Source organism: Hemicordylus capensis, chromosome 4 (genome assembly GCF_027244095.1).
Source record: "Hemicordylus capensis ecotype Gifberg chromosome 4, rHemCap1.1.pri, whole genome shotgun sequence".
In the NCBI taxonomy this organism is placed as follows: Eukaryota; Metazoa; Chordata; class Lepidosauria; order Squamata; family Cordylidae; genus Hemicordylus; species Hemicordylus capensis.
The window spans coordinates 226,737,208-226,759,109 of NC_069660.1; the positions used below are offsets into that span (position 1 = coordinate 226,737,208).

Consider the following 21,902-nt stretch of genomic DNA (forward strand, 5'->3'; position numbering starts at 1 on the left):
TCAATGTGTGTTTTATTACTTTTTGTGCATTGTAAGGGGCTCCATTCCTCCACCATATTTGTAGGATGTTTGGCCAGGTGAGTGTGCAAGCCAGACAGTACAGATTCATTCCCAATAGTTATAGAGTTTCTTTCTGCTGGAGTTTGGCCAAAGCCTGAAGCATTTTCTGGAAACAATATAGTTTTTTTTAAATAAAACAAAATTGATGATGAGAGTGAAATACGAAATTAATATAATTTACTAGCATATGTATTGAACTTCTGAGACATCATATCTTAGTTCAAAACATGTTTCATTTTATTCTGGAACATATTAATTTTATAAACATTGTTGCATGCTTCAAGCCTTTGAGTTAAAGCAAGTTAAAAATCCAAAGTTTATCAGAGGAGTTCATTGGTGCTCTTTGAACTAGACTCCCAAGTGGAAGGCCAATCCTCCACACCAGGGGAGTTGGGGGGGCTCCAAAATGTACCACTGGGGGGGGTTGCAGTGTGAGCCATACCAAGCGCACCACACTGAGAGCTGCTGCATGCTGCAGCGGCTAAATCAGTGGGTCTGAAGCAGGTGAGCTGCACGCTAGCAGAGTACGACTCCCTCCTCCTCTTTCTCCGCCCGCAGGGCCCTTTAAGTCTTTTTGCACCAAGCGAGGACATGTGAGTTGCCTGCCGTTCACTGCACTCTGGTTGTGCTGCACCTCCCCTCCCTCCCTCCCTCATCTAGAGGCAGCTGGATGCAGAGGCAACAGTAGAGTGGTTCCCCTTCCATGCCTCTTCAACCCTGGTAAGCGCTGTGGCCTCGCCATACCCTCTCCAAGCCGGATTTCTCTCTCCATGGAGCCCTAGAAGCTTCCTCTGGCCTGCCCCAGTGGTGAGTTCCTTTTTGCTTTCCAGACCTTGCTTCCATGGGTGGGGTGGCAGAGGAGCAGCTATTTTAAGCAAGCAATGAACTTCCTTGCCACCGCCCTCTTTCCCTCCCCGCTTCTGTTCCTTTGCAATGCTTTATTACACTCCTTTACCCAAAGGTCCGTCTCTCTGTATTTGATGTTCACATGTGCTTTTCACGGGCTGGCAGTACGTATATATTGGCTCCTTGCAGATGAAAGTCTCTTCCTACCCCTACTCCCTTCTCTTTTGCCCTGTTTGGTTGGTAATGTTGTTATTGGTCACCTTGAAGATAATAGAGTGAGCAAAAATCAACCATCCCTTGAGCACACAGTAGCTCAGTAGTGCATTCAGCTAATTAAAGTCTCAGGACTGCCCATGCAAAATGTGGAATCTGCAGGTCAGTGGGATGAGAAGTATCTTATTCAGAGTTCTTTCTAAAATACACACACACCTAACCTTCCCCGGGGCATATTTTGGTGTAAAAGTAGTGCATTCAGCTAATTTCTTTATTCTACAGATGCTTTCATAACATCTAAATGTGCATATCCATGTGGGCCTTGAAACAATACATTAGCCAGATCTCTTTCTCGCAAGCCCACCCAATACATTGGGACTCTCTCTAGTTAACCTTATGCTTCATATTGTAGTCAAACTCTCAAAAATCTCTTCAGCTTGTTCTCTAGACCTAGTTATGATTATATCATTAATATATCTTTTATATAGGAGTACATCCTGTTTTACACATTTCCTTTCTAGTTTGTCCATTTAGCTGATAGCTAATAATGGGGCAAGGCAATTGCCCATAGCAAGTCCTCGCTCCTGTGAAGTCCTCACTCTCTCCTCTCTAGAGAGAGTCCCAATGTATTGGGTTGGTTACAGTATTTGGAAGTGGAAATTCATCTTGGGGGGAGTAGTCCCAAAATCTAAACTCACACTATGGAGAATATAATTAAAAGAGCAGTAACAGTCACATCGGAAGAATATAAAGAACAATAGAAAGAAAGAGCTATAACATTGGGACAAAGTAACGGCTACAGGTTTCCTTTAAGAAGAATAGCAGGAATTAAATTTGTACCGGGCTTACCAGTTTTGAAAATTTCGTTTGTATCTGACAATTTTGTTAGACAATGCCAGAGAACATCACATAAGTATGACATTAAGGCCAATGTGGTGGTTTAGTCAGCTAAGATGCTGAAAAAACAACTGGTGAGAAACAAGGTTATAGGACAGGAGATGTGACAAGACAGATTGTCCAGTATGTGAAATGGGGGATGGGAGTTGTGGATTGAAAGGAGTAGTGTATAGAATAACTTGTAAAGAGTGTGTGGAGTTTTATACTGGAGAAACAGGAAGAGAGTTAATCACTAGATTTAAAGAATACTTGGCAGATACAAAATATGTGAAGAAAGAATTGGCCATGTTCAGCACATATGACCAAATATCATGAGGGAATAACAATGCCTATTAAGGTGGATATATTGGAGGTGGAGTGTTGCTTAGGACGAAGAAAGATTAGAGAGGAGATATATGTACCTTATATATATGTGTGTGTATGTGTGTATATATTGGTGTTTGACGCTGAAACGTCTGCTTTTATTATGCTTTTAACAACATTTTTATCATCTATTTTTATGCAATAAATGTGAAGGTCTTAAAGGTCTTAAAACACCATATATATATATATATATATATATATATATATATATATATATATATATGGTAAAGTGTGCTGTCAAGTCTATTTTGACTCCTGGCGCCCACAGAGCCCTGTGGTTTTCTTTGGTAGAATACAGGAAGGGTTTACCATTGCCTCCTCCCACACAGTATGAGATGATGCCTTTCAGCCTCTTCCTATATCGCTGCTGCCATATATATGAAATGATGCTTAAGTTGCAAAGGGGAAGCCCTGTTAGCCCATTAAGGCCCAAAATTACCTATCTTGTGGCAGGGTGGGGGAAGGCCTCTACATCCAGGCTCCAAAATTATCTTCGTGTACCTCTGAATGAGATATTCAGATATAAACATAAATGAGCTTTACAGTTACTACCCCACACTCATATACTATTTTAATAGAAGAGCTGTCAACCTTGACATCTAAAACTCTTAATCCATCACTGCTGAATGCACTTAATTTGAAGTTGCAGGCTCCTAAAATTCATTTAGGCAACATTACTTGGTAGTTTAGCAGTAAAAATTGTGTTTCATTAAAATAAGGAACTCTTTAAAATACATTTTAAATGAAGACGCTATGCTGACTTGTTTAGAAATAATATTATACAGAAATAACTGATGCAAATACTCTTGAGGGACACTTTAAATTACAAAGAAAACTTGAAGTGAGCAAAATATGAAACAGATCACTTTGGCTTCATAATTCAAACATATAAAAGGTTCTCCTCTAACATAGTTTTGTGGGCTAAGTCTATTGTTCAGATTAATATCTGGAGAGAGAACTGTTGGAGACCAAGATTAAGATCTTCATCTCCAACAGACTGGGTTCTCCACACCCTAGGTACCTCCAGGCTGGGTTATTACAATGTTCTCTACATGGGGATTTTAAAAACAAGTTTGGAAAACACAATTTCTAAGGTGCTGACTGGGGCCGAGTGATTCAAGTACATAACCTTCATCTTACGTCAGCTACACTGGTTTCTGGGCTCAATTTAAAGTTCATATGACCATTTGAGCTATCAATGGTCAAGAACCAGGACACCTTAAGGGCTACTTTTTCTCCTACACATCTTCCCAAGTGCTAAAATCAACTTCTGAGCCCTGCTCTTGGCTTCATGTTTGAAAGAGATAGACAGAGACAGCAAATACAAGAGACAGGTTATTTGGTGTCACCAAAACTCAAGAGTGTCCCTTGGGGACATTTCCCAGATTCTTTTCTCTTGCTATTTCTGGGAGGAACCAGAAAACATTTTTATTTCAGCAAGCTTTTAATGTCTAATGTCCTGCTGTTTTTAAGAACTGTTGTGCTTTAAATAGTATAGTCAATTTAATGTTTCTGCTGCTTTACCATGTTTTTATTTTCATTTTCCAGTTTTTTTTGCATATTTATTGTATTGTTGGATGTTTTTCATCTTGTAAGCTGCTTTGTGTGTATTTTGCAGAAAAGCAGGATACAAAGAACAAAAACAACCGTGTTTTTAGCACCTCATATACCACTAACCCACTATATAAAACACATGCAGCACAATCTTTCCCACTGAGGGCACAGTGGATTCCCAAAAGTCATAACAGAGCCATTTCACCCCATGGCACGTGCAGATGAAGAGATGTGTATGCACTTCACCATGGAAGGCCAGGCAATGGGAACGCAGTGCATGCCTGCCTTTTCCCCATTCAGCCCTACCTTTACGTAGTTAAATTACTTAAGTCCTAGAGCTTGTGTTGCTTGTTCCTTCTGCTTGCACAGAGGAGCTGAAAAATAATGAACACTGAACAGTAATCCCATTTGCTGTAATAATATGACACAATGAAATTGAGCACAGCCAGGCAGAGAGGATGAGAAAAATGGGATCTGCTATGCCTTATAGCAATTCCTCCACATGTGGACATGTCTCTAGTTTTAAACACTTCAGCTCTGAAAAGATGAAATGTTCCCAAAATAGGAAGTATGTAGAAAAGAAAAAGAGAACTAGAAAAAAAATCCTCTTTCCAATTATCATTATACAATACCACATAAAAATAATCACATTATTGTATTCCAAATTAACTACCAGTACCACTTCACAGAACCCCCAAACAACACAACACCCTGGGAAGAATCCTGCCATTTACTCATAGTAAAGAGGACTTTACCACACATTAGGGATGTGCCCGAAGACTCTTCGGCACCGGCGAGGGTAGCACTTTAAGGGCGAGGGAGAGTGTACTCACCCCCCTGCCACGTTTCCCCCGCCGGCACTCTTCAAAGTCCAAGCCCCTCGGGGCGGCAGCGTTCCTCTCTGCTGCCCCATCCCCCCTGTTTGCTGGAAGTGGCCAAAAGTTGTGCTCGCGCGCGCTCGCAACTTCCAGCTACTTCCGGCCGACGGGAGAACGGGGCAGCAGGGAGGAACGCTGCTGCCCCAAGGGGGCTGGGCTTTGAAACGCGGCGGGGGGGTACACTCTCCCCCGCCCTTAAAGTGCTATCCCCGCCGGTGCTGAAGCACCGAATCCCGCCCCAGCGCCGAAACATTTTGGAGGCCTTTACAATGGCCTCCAAAACGTTTCGGTCACATCCCTACCACACATCAGAAGCAGAGGTGTCATAAAATGACTATCCATTCACAGTAACCAAGATTCCCACTTTCCTTACATCTGTGTATTGCAAAAACAAAAGAACCATAACTGTATAACTTATAACTACCCTGTGAGAACACAGTGATTAAATTGTATTAAGGGACAATAACTTGACGTTCAGTGAACTACAATATACTCTTCAAGAGCAGATTATTAACCGATTGGAGAATTTTTTCTCTGAAGAACAGCCTGCTTAATTCCGTCAATAGGGTTGCCACATAAACTTTTAAATAGGCCTTTCCCAGAATATACTCTTCAAAAACTATCCACTCCCTCTAGTAACATCCCTAACACATCATTTCATAGGATGTGTTTACCTATCTCTACTTCCTTATTCAAAGTAATTCCTCAGTTACTTTTTTCTAAAAGGATAAAGCAGCCCTAAAGCGAGTGTAAGAGGAATTTAGATCTACTTTTATGAACTCTTTACATTAGGAAACAGAAGTGAAACTTGATCTTTTTACTGCTGAAACAATGATACTCAAACAGAAAAGAGAAGAAAAACAAAAGAAGAGTTAGTAATATCTACACAGAGCTAAAGAACATGCACAACAACTTCATTACATGATAATAGCTCAAACGCTTGGGGAATACTGCTGAAATAGGACTGACAAAATGTAGTTTATGTTTTTCTTTGCAAGGCTTGCATTTCTACCACAATGTATAAAAAGTAAAAGTTAACTAGCACACAAGGGACTGTCCAGAGATATTCCTTATAGAATGACCATCCCCAAAGATAGCCTTGGTCCTTTTTATAGTGGGAATTGGGACTAAAAAGCCATGAACTAAAACAAACATGTTTATTTTGATTATCTTTCAAATGAAAGGAGGTCACTTTGTTTTCAAAATGCCTACCCTAATTACTCAGTAATTCCAGTGCTTGTTTATGCTATAATTATACAACCAAATTTATATTATTGTTGTATGTTTCAAACACAAAATGTTTAACATCTGTATAATGAGCCAACAATCCCAGAAACATATAACGTAGATTTGTTAAAATTTAAAAACATAATGAGGCTATTCACACGATGGGGCAAAATCGGGCTAGCGGAGGCTAGCCCGATTTCGCCCCATCGAGTGGACCACCGGGCTTGGCTGCGAGCCCGGTGGTTCCTAGGCGGGTAACCCGCCTAACTACCCCTGCCCTAAACCAGGTTTGCGGAGTGAGCGCTCCGCAAACCTGGTTTTAAAGATTGTGAGTAGCCACAGTGTGGCTCCGCGCCGCGGTTACTCACGAGTAGACCCCCGGAGGGGAGGCAAAAAGCTACCTCCCAGCTCCGGGGGTCTTCCCAGTATGCCCTGTGTGCTTGCACAGGGCATACTGGAGCTTCCGGGGGCCATGCAGCCCCCGAGCTCCCCAGCCCCTACCGGCTCCATCACGGAGCCAGCAATCGTGTGGGTGGCCGCCCCGGGCTCCGGCTCTGCTCATGTGAGAGGAGAGCAGGCTTAACCTACTCTCCCCGCTCACCCTTCCAAACCGGGTCTCACTGATCATGAGACCCGGATCAATGTTGTTGCACATCCTGAAAGAGAATAAGAACTTTCTTATGGCTCCAAATTGTTCTTATTCACAAAGACTCCAAAAGGAAAATTTGTTGAACACTGAATTTTATTTTACCGGCACTGTAGTGCTAGTATAGTTAAGATAAAGTTGTTCCAACATTCCGCCATTATAAGCCCTGAATATTCTATTGCTTAAAAAGTCAAACATATCCACCCAATCCCTCTTAAATTGCACACATTTCAATATGGGACAAGAGATACCAATCCTTCCAAATTTAGCACAAATTCATTGAAAATTAGCTGAGATACAGCAATTTAAAATTTTAACTCCTAAAAAGAGAGTCAAAGTGTTGCCGACCTTTTTCTGGCAGAGATAATGTATATTTTAAAATCTTTGATATCTCTGCAAAATTATCCAAAAATTCAGGTCCATGCTGGAATGGTGCCTTTTGTTGGTTTGAAAAAACATCCACCTGCTTTTAATAACAACAACAAGTTTTCATAGTTCCCATAACTGGGGTTGAGTGGGACTAAAGGCACAGATCAGTGATTTTGCCCACTGAGGTTCTGAAGCCAGAGCTGGCAGGAGCAAGTCCTGGCAAATTCTAAGGAACAACTTCCTGGTTCTGAAAATAGCTTCTTGATAAGGTCAGTCTATGGGCTCTGTGGTTGCCAGGAGTCAATATCGACTTGATGGCACACTTTATCTTTATGAGCACTCGCATAGTTAAACAACCATTCCCTCACTCCACCCTTTCTTTTTATGGGCTTTTGTTTACTCACTTTGCCCCACCTTTAGCCTACTTTCCAGTAGGCTTATGAGATCTCCCGGCATTCTGTGTGTGTTCATGTGTCCCTCCACCCCCCATCAACTTTGCAACGCCTGGACCAATATGAACCAAATCGGATACAGTTGTAGGGACACAAAGGGACACCTCAACGGCGTAGTTTGTGATGATGTTATCCATCCCAATCCAAGATGGCGGACAAGTAAATTCTGAGGTGCAAGTGAGCTAACTTGTGAACCACCTAACTGATTTGAACCAAATTTGCTACAGCTGTAGAGACACATAGGGATGCCTAAATGGCGTGGTGTGTGATAATGTCATCTACTCCAATTCAAGATGGTGGCCATGTGAACATCTGAGGTACCTGTGTGGTCTGGGTCATTTGAAATAAAACTGTTTTTTAAAGACATATGTTAAAAGTGCCTCTTTGCATGATATCCTGGCAGTTCAATGCTGCAGTGATCCATAGTATTCTGCACATGCTTAGAATCATTCTCTTCTTTATAACTTAAGATAGTTAAGGAATTGTTTCAATAATAACATGGGTATAATCACTGACTGTCAAACTGTCATATGTAAACTTCAAAATGTAGCTTTTGCTGAAGTTACATAAGCATAATTAAGTAGTTTCTATTATGCAACAAAATATTTTTTCTCATTTTACTGTCCACTGATTTTTAGCCTACTTTCCAGTAGGCTTATGAGATCACCTGGCATTCTGTGGGTGTTTGTCCATCCATGTGTGTCATCCCCCCGCCCCACCTCGCCTCCATCAACTTCGCTGTGCCTGGACCAATATGAACCAAACTGGGTACAGTTGTAGGGACACACAGGGACACCTCAAGGCGTAGTTTGTGATAATGTCATCCACCCTGATCCAAGATGGCGGACACAAACTTTTGAGGTGCAAGTGGGCTAACTTATGAACTGCCTAACCAATTTGAACCTCATTTGCCACAGCTGTAGGGTCACACAGAGATGCCCAAATGTTGTGGTGTGTGATGATTGCATCCACTCCAATTCAAAATAGCGGCCACATGAACATCTGATTCGCAAGCAGGCTAATTTGTAGTGATGATGTCATCCACACCGATTCAAGATGGTGGATGTATAAACCTTTGAGGTGCAAGTGGGCTAACTTATGAATTGCTTAACTGATTTGAAGCAAATTTGCTACAGCTGTAGGGACAAGTAGGGACACCTCAACAGCACAGATTGTGAGGATGTCATCCACCCCGATTCAAGACGGTGGACACGTAAACTTTGGAAGTGCAAGTGCACTAACTTGTGGACCGTCTAACTGATGTGAACCAAATTGGCTACAGCTGTATGGACACATAGGGATGCCTCAATGGTGTCGTTGTGATGATGTCATCCACGACTTTTGAGGCGCAAGTGCATTAACTTGAGGACTGGCTAACTGATATGAACCAAATTTGGTACAGTTGAAGTGACTGACACACAGGGACACCTCAATGGTGCAGTATGTAATGATGTCTGTCATCCACCCTGATCCAAGATGGTGGGTGCATGAACATTTGAAGTGCAAGAGATCTAACTTGTGGACCTTAATTTAAGAGATCTAACTTGTGGACCTTTTTATTCAGGCTTTTGGCCAATAAGCTCTCCTTTGCTCTTCTTAAAATTTTAGCTTTTCTTTTAGCTGTTTTAATGTGTTGCTTTTATCCTGTTGCTTTTATCCTGTTGTTAACCCTGGGGTCTTAGGACAAGGGCGGTATATCAATATAAACAAATATATCTGGGAGGTGTCGTTCTTCCAAGTGCTAACACCATGGCAGCAGTGGAGTGGTACACGAACTTGCGAGGAAATGTGTGGTGGCAGTGAGAGGCCTTGCAGGATCACTTGACATGGGACAGATGGACTTATGAGGGAACATTAAGAGGTTGCAGACGGTCTTCCAAGGCTATACATGGCAGCAGAGGCAGGGTGGCAAGTAGAATTCCAAGGGCATCTGAGGCAGTGGGAATGTGGTAATTGTATTTATGAGTTAACATGAAGCAGTGACAAAGTGGTGGCAGGTCTTGTGAGGGTATACAAGGAGGTGGAGGACTGCCTTTTTTACACTGAGGTTCTACATCAGAGTATTCTGCCCCCCTGTGAGCAGACAGAATTCTGCATTTGAAAATGAAGGTTCTCATTCAGAGGCATATTGCCTATGAAGATGGAGACTCCACTTAGCCAGCATGGGTAAATGCCACGGTATACTTCACTTTTCCATAGTGCCCAGTGAGATTTTCCTTTTCAAAACCCCTAAAAATCTAGTCATCCAAAAACCTTCGGTTTAAGATGAGAGTTAAGAAGGCTTTACATTTTCACTTGTCCTCTAAAAAGCATAAAATTCCAAGTTAAGGTGGCCTATGCCATATAAGCTTTAAAAACTTTGTATAGTCTCATATATTATGCTGGCTTTACAAATGAGGATCCATGCAGGCATACTTTGCCTTGGTATTTCAGCTGGACATTGAGCTGGGGAGGAATGCATCCAGGCAGAAAGTCAACAGGTGCAGCTTCCCTAATAACTTACTGATTCACTTTTCAGTTTTGGGATGGATGAATTATTAAGCAAGCAGCTTTCTGAGCTGACTGAAGAAAAATAGCAACAATGTTAACTGTTAGCAGTTGAGGAAACAAAGCAGAGAGGATGAAATATGTGCTATAGAAACAGGGAACAATATTGCAGTTTTTCTTTGTCTTGTGCAATAGGAATATCGCTCCTTCCTCAGTTTCCTAAAAAAAAATTTAATTTATATTTTGAATTGAGAAAATTCAATTAAAAGACAATTAACATCTCAATCCTATGCTCTGTTGTGCAGTGGGAGCAGAGATAAGGAAAGGTCAAAAGCAAAAAGCAACCGTATGTCCTGCTCTAACCCATCTAATTTACTGTGCTAGGACAGCAGTGGCAGCCACCAGTGAAATCCCCTGCCTGGCAAGGAGCTTGGACTACTAATTGTCTCCTGTGTTATATTCCAAAGTTGTTATCGCTGCCTTACTATTGCTACAGTACAATGAAGTGGTATATTTTCTATGTAAGAAAGGATGACTCTTCAGGTCTTTTGACACAGGACTGCTTACACTTCTAAAGCATTAGTATTCTAAACAATACTTCTATATAGGTTTTCGGGGGGGGGGGATCCTCAAACTTTTTTGTATGGCAAAAGGAATGAGGAAATGGTTCCCTGCGGAAAAGGGGCTCACAATCTAAAAAGAAACACAAGCAACAGCTGCTATGGGAATTACTGAGGCTGATCTCATGCGCAGCGTAACCCGGGCTAGGGACACCAAGCCCAGGTTAGGCTGCATGTGAGAACTGCCAGGATCGGACCCAATCCCGGAGGGGCAGTGCCAACTAGCCCTGCTTTCAAATCAGGCTGTTAGACAAGATTAAGGGAGAAAGTGGTCCCTTAACCCAAGCTAACTACTGATGTGTTAACTGGAGCTATGTTTAGCCCCAGCGGACATAGAGACAGGTGCCTAGAGCACCTGTCTCTCTGGGGAATCCCCTAATGTACTGCAAGTGTCGCATGGTGCATTGTGGGATTCACGGAAGCTGGGACAATGAGTCCCAGCCTCAGATCAATCCGCCCCGCTATGCGCTGCATGGAACAGGGCTGATCCTGTGGGAGCGTGCTCCGCACTCCCACCGAGAAACCAATGAACGTCTGGGGGGAAGGTAAGGTTTGGGAAGCCTTCCCCTACCCGCCACTGCCTGGTAGGTCGTGTGAATGGCCTCACTATGTTGGAATGAATAGGAGGATAGTTGCCTCTCCTTGCTAAATGTTAAGAGATGCCGTTTACTCAATTTCCAGAGGTAAGCAAGCAGCACAGGATTAAGTTGTATGTTCATTCTGTGATGAGCATTGTGGGATAGCAACCTGAAGTTTTTAAATGCCTAGGCTTAGAAAGCAGGTAGCAGTGGAACAGGGCCATAATCCTCACAGGATAAATGAGAAGAGAGCTGAATGAACAAATAAAGAACTAAAACAGCATGAAGTAAAAGGGCTGAACCCGAATGATAAAGAGCAAACAAATAAATATAAAGGATTCACCTGCCCACCTCTTTATTGTTTTCTAAAGGACAGTTAATGAGAATGCAACTCTAATTTAGAGAACACTGCTACCACCTCTGAAGATTACAGTATATTTTCTAAAAAGCACACTCACATGTTAGAAACTTAGTCTAAATAGCAACGTACTTGGGTTTCCTGTTCCTGGTGTTCATTTTATTATTTTACACAAAAAATAAATATTCAGTTCTTATGGCTTGTCATTAAAAAAACAACACCAATGAACAAGACTGAGTTTGCTTTAGAACTGTGTACTATGTAAATAGTTCTGACATACAGAATAGCTTCTTTAAAGAAGCACAGTTCTCAGCACTGTACATACTGTTTTAAGGGATAATCATGCTTTCCAATAAGCACACTTGTTTCTTTATAAGCCAGTCACCATACTGACATTTGCCTCTGGCCAGGACAACAGGGCATGAAAGAGGAAGCTGAGCTTTCTTGAATGTTATTACTAATGTGATTTTTTCAAAAAAGTGTGTTGTACAAGCAACGCAAGTGGCATGCTCTTTTTCCTCAGACTAAATGCCTTGTCAACAATTCCACCTATTCCTGGGCTCCTGAATCTATGTCTAAACCCAATTCTGCTATTAGCAGTTAAGGAAATATTTTATAAAGCACAGTAAACTTAAATCAGGCATATGGAATAGAAACCATTGTTGAGGAACATAAAATGCACGTATGAATAAAACTATAAATGCAATGTTAAATGCAATATGTTAAGACTGTGTTCAGGATCTTTTTTTTTTTAAGCTATCGCATTTATTACTATATCCATGCTTTATAAGTCAATGGGTACTACACTATTTTAATTAAGCTTATCTAATGGTTTGTGTTGTGGATCTTACACAAGCAGTCTTCAGATTAGGAAGGTTCCTCTCCTTGGGTTTGAAAGTAGGCAGATGACATTTTCAAGGGATAAACACCTTGCAAAGTAGCAAAAATAAATACTCATTTCCAAATCATGTGCAGTTAATCACTAACTAGTGAAAAATAAAATAAAAAACATACGAAGAAGAATACAAAATGTAGAGCTCGGAACTACCTTGAATTTGATGGTATGTGAAATCTAACCTGTCTACCTGTTCAGACTCCAAAAATGAAACTCAACATAGTGAATGCAACAAAGCAGTACATTTTGGGAGGATGGGAAAAGAGAAGGAAAACAGATATCACGTTCTTTGCCAAACCAAGCAGAGAGTATTTCTTGGCATTGCAAAATACTTAAACCAACCAACAAAACCAAAACCCAATAAGAGGTTTTTTATTAAGGAATTTTCTTACTTCACAATAAATCAATACAAGAAAAAAGGTACCCCATGAGCCTTCCCCTCTGCAGTACACAGACTGCATTCTAATCCTCTTTACTATCCCCAACCACAAAATCAAAACATTAGTCAAGCTGAAGAATACAAAAAATCCATCTCCAAATAGTACTGATCTATACACGATTTATGAAAGAGCTGGAAACATTATGATCCTTATGGACGGTGAATCGGCATGCCTGCAGGCAAGCAGCAAGCACCCACAGACTGGAGATGACCCACAGATGTCAGTTTCACTCAAATTTGGTGTCAGTTTTACAAATATCTGAATAAAAATTGTAAGGGGGCCAACCCACCTCCCAACCCCCAAGTTAGTCCACGGGAGAAAATGTTCATGAGCTGAGACAGTTAAGATAAGCACTGCTAATGGAACAGAGGCAAGGAGTGGGGGATGGAGGGCTTGAACAAAAAGAGTGGGAAATGTCTCATCTTGAACAACCCCTTTGACTTCTGAGGGGGAAAGCTGACTAACAGACTCCACAGAAGAAAATGCTGGAATTCTGTGACTCCCTCACCAGTCAGGTAAACCTAGTCTGTTTCTGAAAGTGAAGGAGTTTGACACAGTTAATCTCTTGCTGTGATGGGTACTTCCCTTCCAGGTGCTAGTAGGCAGGTTCTGAGGGAATTTCCTTACAACTCCCCAGCTTTATGGAAACACTTTGGAGATTCAGATAATCACAATAAAATTCAACAGAAGGGGAAAAAAATGTCTTAGCCCAGACTGTAGCAGTTACACAACACTGATGAGCCCTGCTTCTTAACATTCACTCTTGAATCTACAGGGCTGAATGAAAAGGAGCTGGGACTGAACACCAGTGCCTCCTCCACACCCCTACCCCCCACTAGAATACAGATGTAAAGTTTGAACATTAAGCAAGACACAAATTAGAGTAGAGACTCCCACATTTGATGCTAAGTTTTGCTTTTTCACCATGCTAAGCCAGAGGCTCAAGTTACACAGGAACATCAGGGTTATACTGCAATATTTTAAGAACATAAGAACAGGCCTGCTGGATCAGGCCCAAGGACCATCTAGTCCAGTATCCTGTTTCACACAGTGGCCCACTAGACGCCACTGGGAGCCTACAGGCAGGAGTTGGGGGCATGCCCTCTCTCCTGATGTTACTCCCCTGCAACTGGTATTCAGAGGCATCCTGCCTCTGAGGCTGGAGATGGCCTATAGCCCTCCGACTAGTAGCCATTAATAGACCTCTCCTCCATGAAGTTATCCAACCCTCTTAATGGCATCCAGGTTGTTGGCTGTCACCACATCTTGTGTCAGAGAATTCCACAAGTTGATTATGCGTTGTGTGAAAAAGTACATTGGAAGCTGCCATATACTGAGTCAAGACCATTGGTCTATCTAGCTCAGTATTGTCTTCACAGACTGACAGCAGCTTCTCCAAGGTTGCAGGCAGGAATATCTTTCAGTCCTATCTTGGAGAAGCCAGTGAGGGAACATAAAACCTTCTGCTCTTCCCAGAGCGGCTCCTTCCCGAGGGGAATATCTTACAGTGCTCACACTTCTAGTCTCCTATTCATATGCAACATTCCACGTACTTTTCAAAAGTATACACATTTGCCTCGTGTATATTGACTGGTATTCAGAAATGCCTGTGCACTCCATAGGGTGCCACTCTGGCTGATTCTCCCTTCTGACAGCAGCATATCGCACTTCATAGTCCAGAGCCAATCCTAACTTTGGAGATACTTTGTGTGTGTGTAGGAAGCAGCTGCCAGAAGAGGGAAGCTGGAAAACCTCAAGTGTGAACAAAACAGGGCACAAGGTGTTTGGGATCTTGATCCTTATCTATTTGTTTAAAATATTACTGTGCCACCTTTCCAAGTCTCAAGGTTTGTAAGAAACATTAAACCACGTTAAGAGACATCCAAGTGAAATAATAAAATGACATCTGAAAAGTCTTTTAAAACCAAAAGAACCAACAAACCAAAACCTAGCCAGCAGGACCAAAGGCCAGGCAAAAAGTATTATGCCTTATAAGCCCGTGTAGAAGAAATGAGCAAAGGAGAACTATAAACCTCTGAAGCAGAAATCGTTCTGCAGCCTTGGAGCAACTAATGCCAAGGCTTGCTTCTAGTCATAACCTTTCTACTCATGCAGGGTTGGAACATGTAGTGAGGCCTGATTAAATAATAGTAGATGAAGAATGACATAGGAAAAGCTGTTGTGCAGAAATGTCTACCTCATGTCAAGCCCACTTAGCTACGTATTAACTTGCTAAACATAAATATATTATCTGAAAGTACAACAAACCACTGGTTTGGAATTGTGTTGTGGTCAAGATCACAGTTAAAGATTTATTTCTCATGTTTTTGCTCTCACATCTACTTCATTGGTGGGATTCTCCTGGCTAATCTGACTCTCTGCTAAATATGCCCCCTGAGTATATAGCAACATCCCACCTGGAGACACATAATCTTACAGTCTTTTGCAAATAAGATGTTATACAGCCTCTCATCATGTGATAAGTGGTTTGAAATTACAGAGATTAACACCACACAAAGGTTCTGCACCATGTGTTTGACAGGACAAGCTCCTTTGGAACATAGGAAAGAGAGAAAGTGAGTGTGTGTGTGTGTGTGTGTGTGTTTGCATGCTTGCGCTTGCGTTTCTGATAAAGAATTATGTAAGCTCAGCATTTGCTTAGCTAAACTAAGAAACAACAGGCAATGCTGCATTTGCTGACATAAAGTTATCTGAAAGATTATTTAGTTTGCAAAGAATACCTACATCCCAGTTTTGTTCTAATTACTTTGTTGCACACACTGGAACGTATTATAAATGGGCCTTATTTTACAAAGTATGAACATATACACAATAAAAGGGAGCTATGAATTCCCTAGGGAAGCTGTCCAAAAAGAGAAAAGTGGTCTCTGAAGAGTCACTCTCCCTAACTCAGAATGCTGGAGCTGCTGAATACACACAATGAATCCTTCTGCACTTGATGTCAGATACTATAATCCCTTACCGAGCATTGTTTAATTAGTTTATTATGCATAATAAATGTAAAATATTTTAGTTTAGTTTACATAATTATATTAAAAATGCATGCCATCTATCCTTCGGCTTGTAAGATATCCTTCACAAGTGACATATTTTTAGAAAGGTGCATTTAAAGAATTAATGCAATTTGCAGGTCTGGCTGTTTAAGCTTCTTATCTATTACCATGGAATATTTTCTAAAAATCCTTGCTTCTGCTACCTTCATTCTGCTATTTGACAAAAAGTACAAACAAAACAAAAAAAACAAATCAATGAACAGATGGTAACCTGGGTAATGATGCTGCTGTACAATAAGTAGCTCTTTAATAAGGGTATTTTGGCGACTTAAAATAAATCAGTGTCTTTAGGGAGATACTGGGATTCCAGTATTTCATTCCAGTGTGCAAAATACATACTGCAAAACTAACTCTACTCTCACCTAAGCCACCAGATACTCTGCAAAGCTCTTTTTTCCAGTATTATTAACAGGAGCTATAAGATAAATGGCACTGGCCTCTTCATATAATCCGGTTCAGTGTAGAAATAGAGTAATTGGTAAGGGTCGAATTCTAATGATGGAACACTTAAAATAGGACGTTTCCTTTTTGTTCCCTACCACACTAAACTATTGTTCTTAGGTAAATGTTAAGACATCACAAATATACCAAAAAAAGGTGTAAAATTTGCAAGAACACATTGGAATTAACATTTCCATTCATGCAAGAAGTAAATTCTAATGTCAAAAAAGACAGGTGGTGTCTCAATGCCTCATGTGAAAGATAGCAAACCCATAGGCATTCAACCTCTTCTCTAATTAAGAGAAGGATCTCCATTTCTGGCTATGAATCTTGCAGAATATTTCCCATACAATTGGTGGCAAAAGTCTAGCAAACAAGGCAGATGCAGTGTTGCTAAAGCGACAGGCAGGTGCTTCAATTTAAAATACTTAACGGACAATGAGCTTGTTTAATTCATAGGGGGACTTTCGTCTTTAGTGTCATGGCTGCAACTCAACCAAGAACATTTTTCAAAACTGCAGCTGATCTGAAAAGGCAATGCAGATCAGGAGTCCCTCCACAGAGAATTCTAACAGGCACTAGAGCATCTGTGAAATAAACAGCATTAGCACTTCAGTGTTTCACATCAAAAGGCTTCAAAACAGGGTTGCTTCCGCTCCCCAATTTGACAAATAAGGGTTATCCTCAAATGTGCTTTATCCTGAACTGATGAAGATTTAATTATCAATATATTTTATCAAATAATTTGGATGAACCATACTGAATCACCATACTGAATCTTCTGTCAACTCTTGTCAATATGTAGAAAAATACACATATCAGGCATATATCACATATCAGGATATATGATATATGCCTGATATGTGTATATACACATAACATGTGTGTGTGTGTGTGTGTATAATACACACACACACACACACACACACACACACACGCCTGATGTGTGTGTGTGTATGTATGTATATATATATCTCTATCTATCTATCTATCTATCTATCTATCTATCTATCTATCTATCTATATCTATCTATCTATCTATCTATCTCACATATCAGGTATAGAAATATGATAAATAAAATAATAAATAACTCCTTAGTCTCTTTATCAATCAATTACCTGTAGTCACACCAAGGACATCTGTAGGGTTTTTCTCCAGTATGGACGCGCTTGTGCCGTGTCAGATGTGATTGGGTTGTGGAAGCAAAGTTACATTCATCACATTTAAATGGTCTCTCTCCTGAAAGACAGTGAAAAAGATTGTTTTAAAAGTAGAAAGGAAGAGATAAAACTTTCTAGTAATTAACTTACAATACAAATGAAGGGTGGATAAAAGTTGAAGTTCTCAGGCTGGGATAAGTGAGATCTTATGCCCAAAAGATTTCTGGACTAATTCCCTGCTGCATGTATTACCTAGCATTGTGGCAGTCATTTTATCATGTGACACTGGTATCAACTGACTTGACCCATTTCATATCATGCTTAAAATGCAATTACTGCTTCATATGGTGAATTGTTTATGAGTACTTAATCATCATGGGTGTCATCCCCATGATGTGGCTTGTCTCAATGGTTGAATCCAATCTGTGTGACACACTTGAGCACATGAACAGATATCTTATGGGAAAGCTACAATGAGGTGATTGTGTCAAGGGATCTCCAAGTAGCCACTGCAGCCTGAGAATAGGACCCTAACATGGATTCATTAGTACCATTTATTTCAATGAAGGATATTTTAAATTTTGAAGTTGCCCACATGGAAATATCCATGTACATCCTTCACTTGCGAATGCCTCAACATGTTTTTAGATCTCAGGCCAACATAATCTTGGCAGGTGTGACTGTGCTAACTTCCAACTTCAACATATGTTCAGTGGTTCAGAAGACCATGATGTATGTCAGTACCCACTGCAACATGACTGGAAAGACTATATGTAATTGAAATAATGGTCATATGTCAACCAGATGAAGTAAATGCTGTATTGGCTCAAAATAAAGCACTTTTCCCTTAGTATCTAGAACAGCTCTGCTGGTGGTGCAGGGGAACACTTAAGTGATAGCACACAGTATACATGCAATATTGATACAGAATTACAATAGCCAAGTACTAAGGCTAACCTCAGTGACCAACATCATGCATCCAGGCTATGTTTTGGACTAAAAGATCCTTTCCCCATGAGGTTCAGTGGGTTAGGAACATAGGAAGCTGCCTTCTGCCAAGTTAGACCCTTGGTCCATCTAGCTCAGTATTGTCTACACCAGGGATTCTCAATGTTGGGTCCCCAGATGTTACTGGACATCAACTCCCATAATCCCCAGCCCCAGCAGCCTTTGGTTGGGGATTATGGGAGTTGAAGGCCAATAACATCTGGGGACCCAACATTGAGAACCCCTGGTCTACACAGACTGGCAGCAGCTTCTCCAAGGTTGCAGGCAGGAGTCTCTCTCAGCCCTATCTTGGAGATGCCAGGGAGGGAACTTGGAACTTTCTGCATGCAAACATGTAGGTGCTCTTCCCAGAATGGCCCCATCACCCAAGGGGAATATCTTACAGTGTTCACATGTAGTTTCCCATTCAAATGCAAACCAAGGTGGACTCTGCTTATCTAAGGGGACAATGCATACTTGCTACCACAAGACCAGTTCTCCTCCTGTGGTTGGTTGGCTAGATTAACTTTGCGTGCGCGCTCTCTCTCTCTCCCTCACACACACACACAGATCTGACCAGAAGACAGGTAGTTATGAATATGTATTTGCTATATTTGTTTCTTTAAACATTCACCCCCAACCTCTATCCCCTTCCAAAGCGCTAAGGCTGGTAAATGTGTACTGGGGCAACCTAAGCCATTTACAAGGACCCTTACGGGAAGACCATTTTCAGCAACCTGCTGGGAGCTAATCTTGGTTTAATCATCCTGTTCCTCATTCTCTACAATTCTCTAGCCCTCAATAAAACACTTTGTTCCTTGACTTTATGTTCCAGTTTACCCTACCACGATCAACTGTCCTGGTACATTAAACTTAAGAACATAGCCGTATGCAGGTTTGCACCAACTGAACTCATATCCACCACTTCAAGCAAAACATAGTCATGAAGTCTGTTTACTACCACACGTCAGAGCATTTGCTGCTAACATCTGCACATTTACAAGTAATTTGGACATAGCCTTAATATGATAATTTGTGCTGAAGACCCTGGATGGAAGTATTAGCAGAAATAACATTCACATTCAGATTTTACTTTCATGGCTTCTTTGTAGGGCATGTGTATGGGCAGGACAGAGGAGGCATTACTATATAGCACAGATGATCAAAAGTTATGGTTAAGAAGTGACATGTAAGAAAGCATTATTAAACATGTTGGCAATTGAATTGATTCTCCAAGATCTGTGTTTGTGGATGCAAGGTGATTTATGTTGGGGCAAAACCTCCTAACATCTTATATACAGTGATAGGGTATAAAGTGGCAAAGACAGACCAGGGTCATGCTGAATAGTTCAAGAATAACGGCAACCTCAAATATCTGAGGTAAAGAAGGTATATTTTGTCCTGAGAATTATTAGGAAAGAGATTAAACTAAAACAGGCAGTATCACAAAGGCCATATTATTCTGCAGCGCTGCACAACTTCAGTCCTCCAGCACTTTTTGGACTACAGCTCCCATTATTCCCAGCAATAGTGGCCAAAAGTTGGGGATTACCAAAGTTGTAGTCCAACATCTGCTAAAGACTGAAGATGTACAGCCCTGTTTTACTGGCACAGTAGTGCCAGAATAGTTATGATGAGGAGCTGTTTCAACACTGTACCATTATGAGGCCTAAATATATTGTTGGTCATAAAAATCAGAGCTATTTGTCATCCCCCATTTGCACAGTTTTTTTAAAAAAAGCACGCTGCATATCAGCGGCACTAGCTGCAGGGAGAGGGGAGGCACAGGGAGGGGAGAGTTCACCTTTAAGGAGGAAATGTTTACCCAGGGGGAGGGCAGGATGAGGCGCAGCGATGGCGGTTGCAGAGAATGTGGGGTGGTGAGGAAGGGAGAGTTCCCCGTTACCCTCCGTCTGCGTCCAGGATGGGAGGGAGGTGGCGAGCTCTGTCCAGCTCTGTTCCATCCTCCCAAGTGACGGCATCTTGCCTCTCTGCTGAGTGTACTTCCTCATGTAGAGGAAGCAGAGGAGAGAGGCTGTCACTTTATCACTTGGGAGGAGGAAGCAGAGCTGGATGGAGCTCACCACCTCCCCAGATGCTGACAAAGGGTAACAGGGGGAACTCTCCCTTCCTCACTGCCCCACACTCCCTGCAACCGCCATCACCACACCCCATCCCACCCTCCCTCTGGGTAAACATTCATTCATTCATTCATTCAATTTCTTTACCGCCCTTCCAAAAATGGCTCAGGGCAGTTTACACAGAGAAATAATAAATAAATAAGATGGATCCCTGTCCTCAAAGGGTTCACAATCTAAAAATAAACTTAAGACATCCCCTCCTTAAAGTGGAACTCTCCCCACTCCACCCCACCCCGCCGCTAGTGCAACAGTGTTGTTTTGTTTTTGTAAAGGCGTGCATGTGGGGACAGCGGTGAGGCAGTACACCAGGTGGCTGCAGGAGCCCCCGACCTTTGGAGGTCCTCCCGGACCTAGAAGGCCATGAGCCAGATCCCTAAGGTCCAGGGGTAAGAGCGCCTCTGAGGCGAGGTGACAAGACACATACCTCCAAATCTGAAGCATATCTTATATAAAACAATTGAAAAGCAGCAATTTAAAAATTGAGCTTTAACCTCAAAGAAAGATTGTCTACCTTTTTGACAGATAACATATCTTACACTTTTTAAAAATCTTCCTTTAATTTTTTTTTAAAATTCAGGTATATTTATTTATCATATTTTATGTAATGCCTGATATCTCTCTCTAGGCAGAGCACATAATCCAAGTTACAACATAAAAATGAAACAAAACACTTTCACAGAATAAAACCAATTAAATACAATTCACAAAATAAAACAAATAAAACAATTTCATAGAGTGAAACTATTAAACAGTTTAAAATTAGTTTTAAAGACTGTGAAAACAGGTGTGTCTTATAGTGTTGTTGTTTTTTTAAAAGCAATCAAAGATGGAGAAGCTTTAATTTTGACAGGGAGTACATTCCAAAGTCCTGGGGCAGCCACAGAGAAGATCCGGCCCTCAGTTACCAGCATACGTACTACTGATTTAAGGTCATTTACCTCCAGAAATGGGCGTAGCTAACATTCGTCCAGCACAAACCTGATCATTCAACCAATGTTTTGTAGGATCAGGTTTGTGATATCTGAATTGAGCCAGCTAATGTATCATCTTGTGCTTTAGTCACCAAAATCTCATTTCTCAACAGGGCTAGCACAGGCATCTCCTTTTCTTGTATCTACTAAATACAAAACAGAACTAGTGGACCCGGGTGCAGAGCATCTGCGCCTCTAGTTTGGCCTAGCCACCCCCCATGCCACCACCGCCATCTCACCCCGG

General features: G+C 41.4%; 1 protein-coding gene across 3 annotated transcripts in view; it reads right to left on the reverse strand.

Moving 5' to 3' along the window:
- The window catches only part of ZNF407 (zinc finger protein 407), a 684,045-nt gene that overhangs the window by 283,092 nt on the left and 379,051 nt on the right, over positions 1-21,902 (reverse strand). For all 3 annotated transcript variants that reach the window (XM_053244892.1, XM_053244891.1, XM_053244890.1), the window contains exon 7: positions 17,518-17,638. In XM_053244892.1, the coding sequence (XP_053100867.1) occupies positions 17,518-17,638 (121 nt within the window). The remainder of the gene's footprint in view (positions 1-17,517; positions 17,639-21,902) is intronic.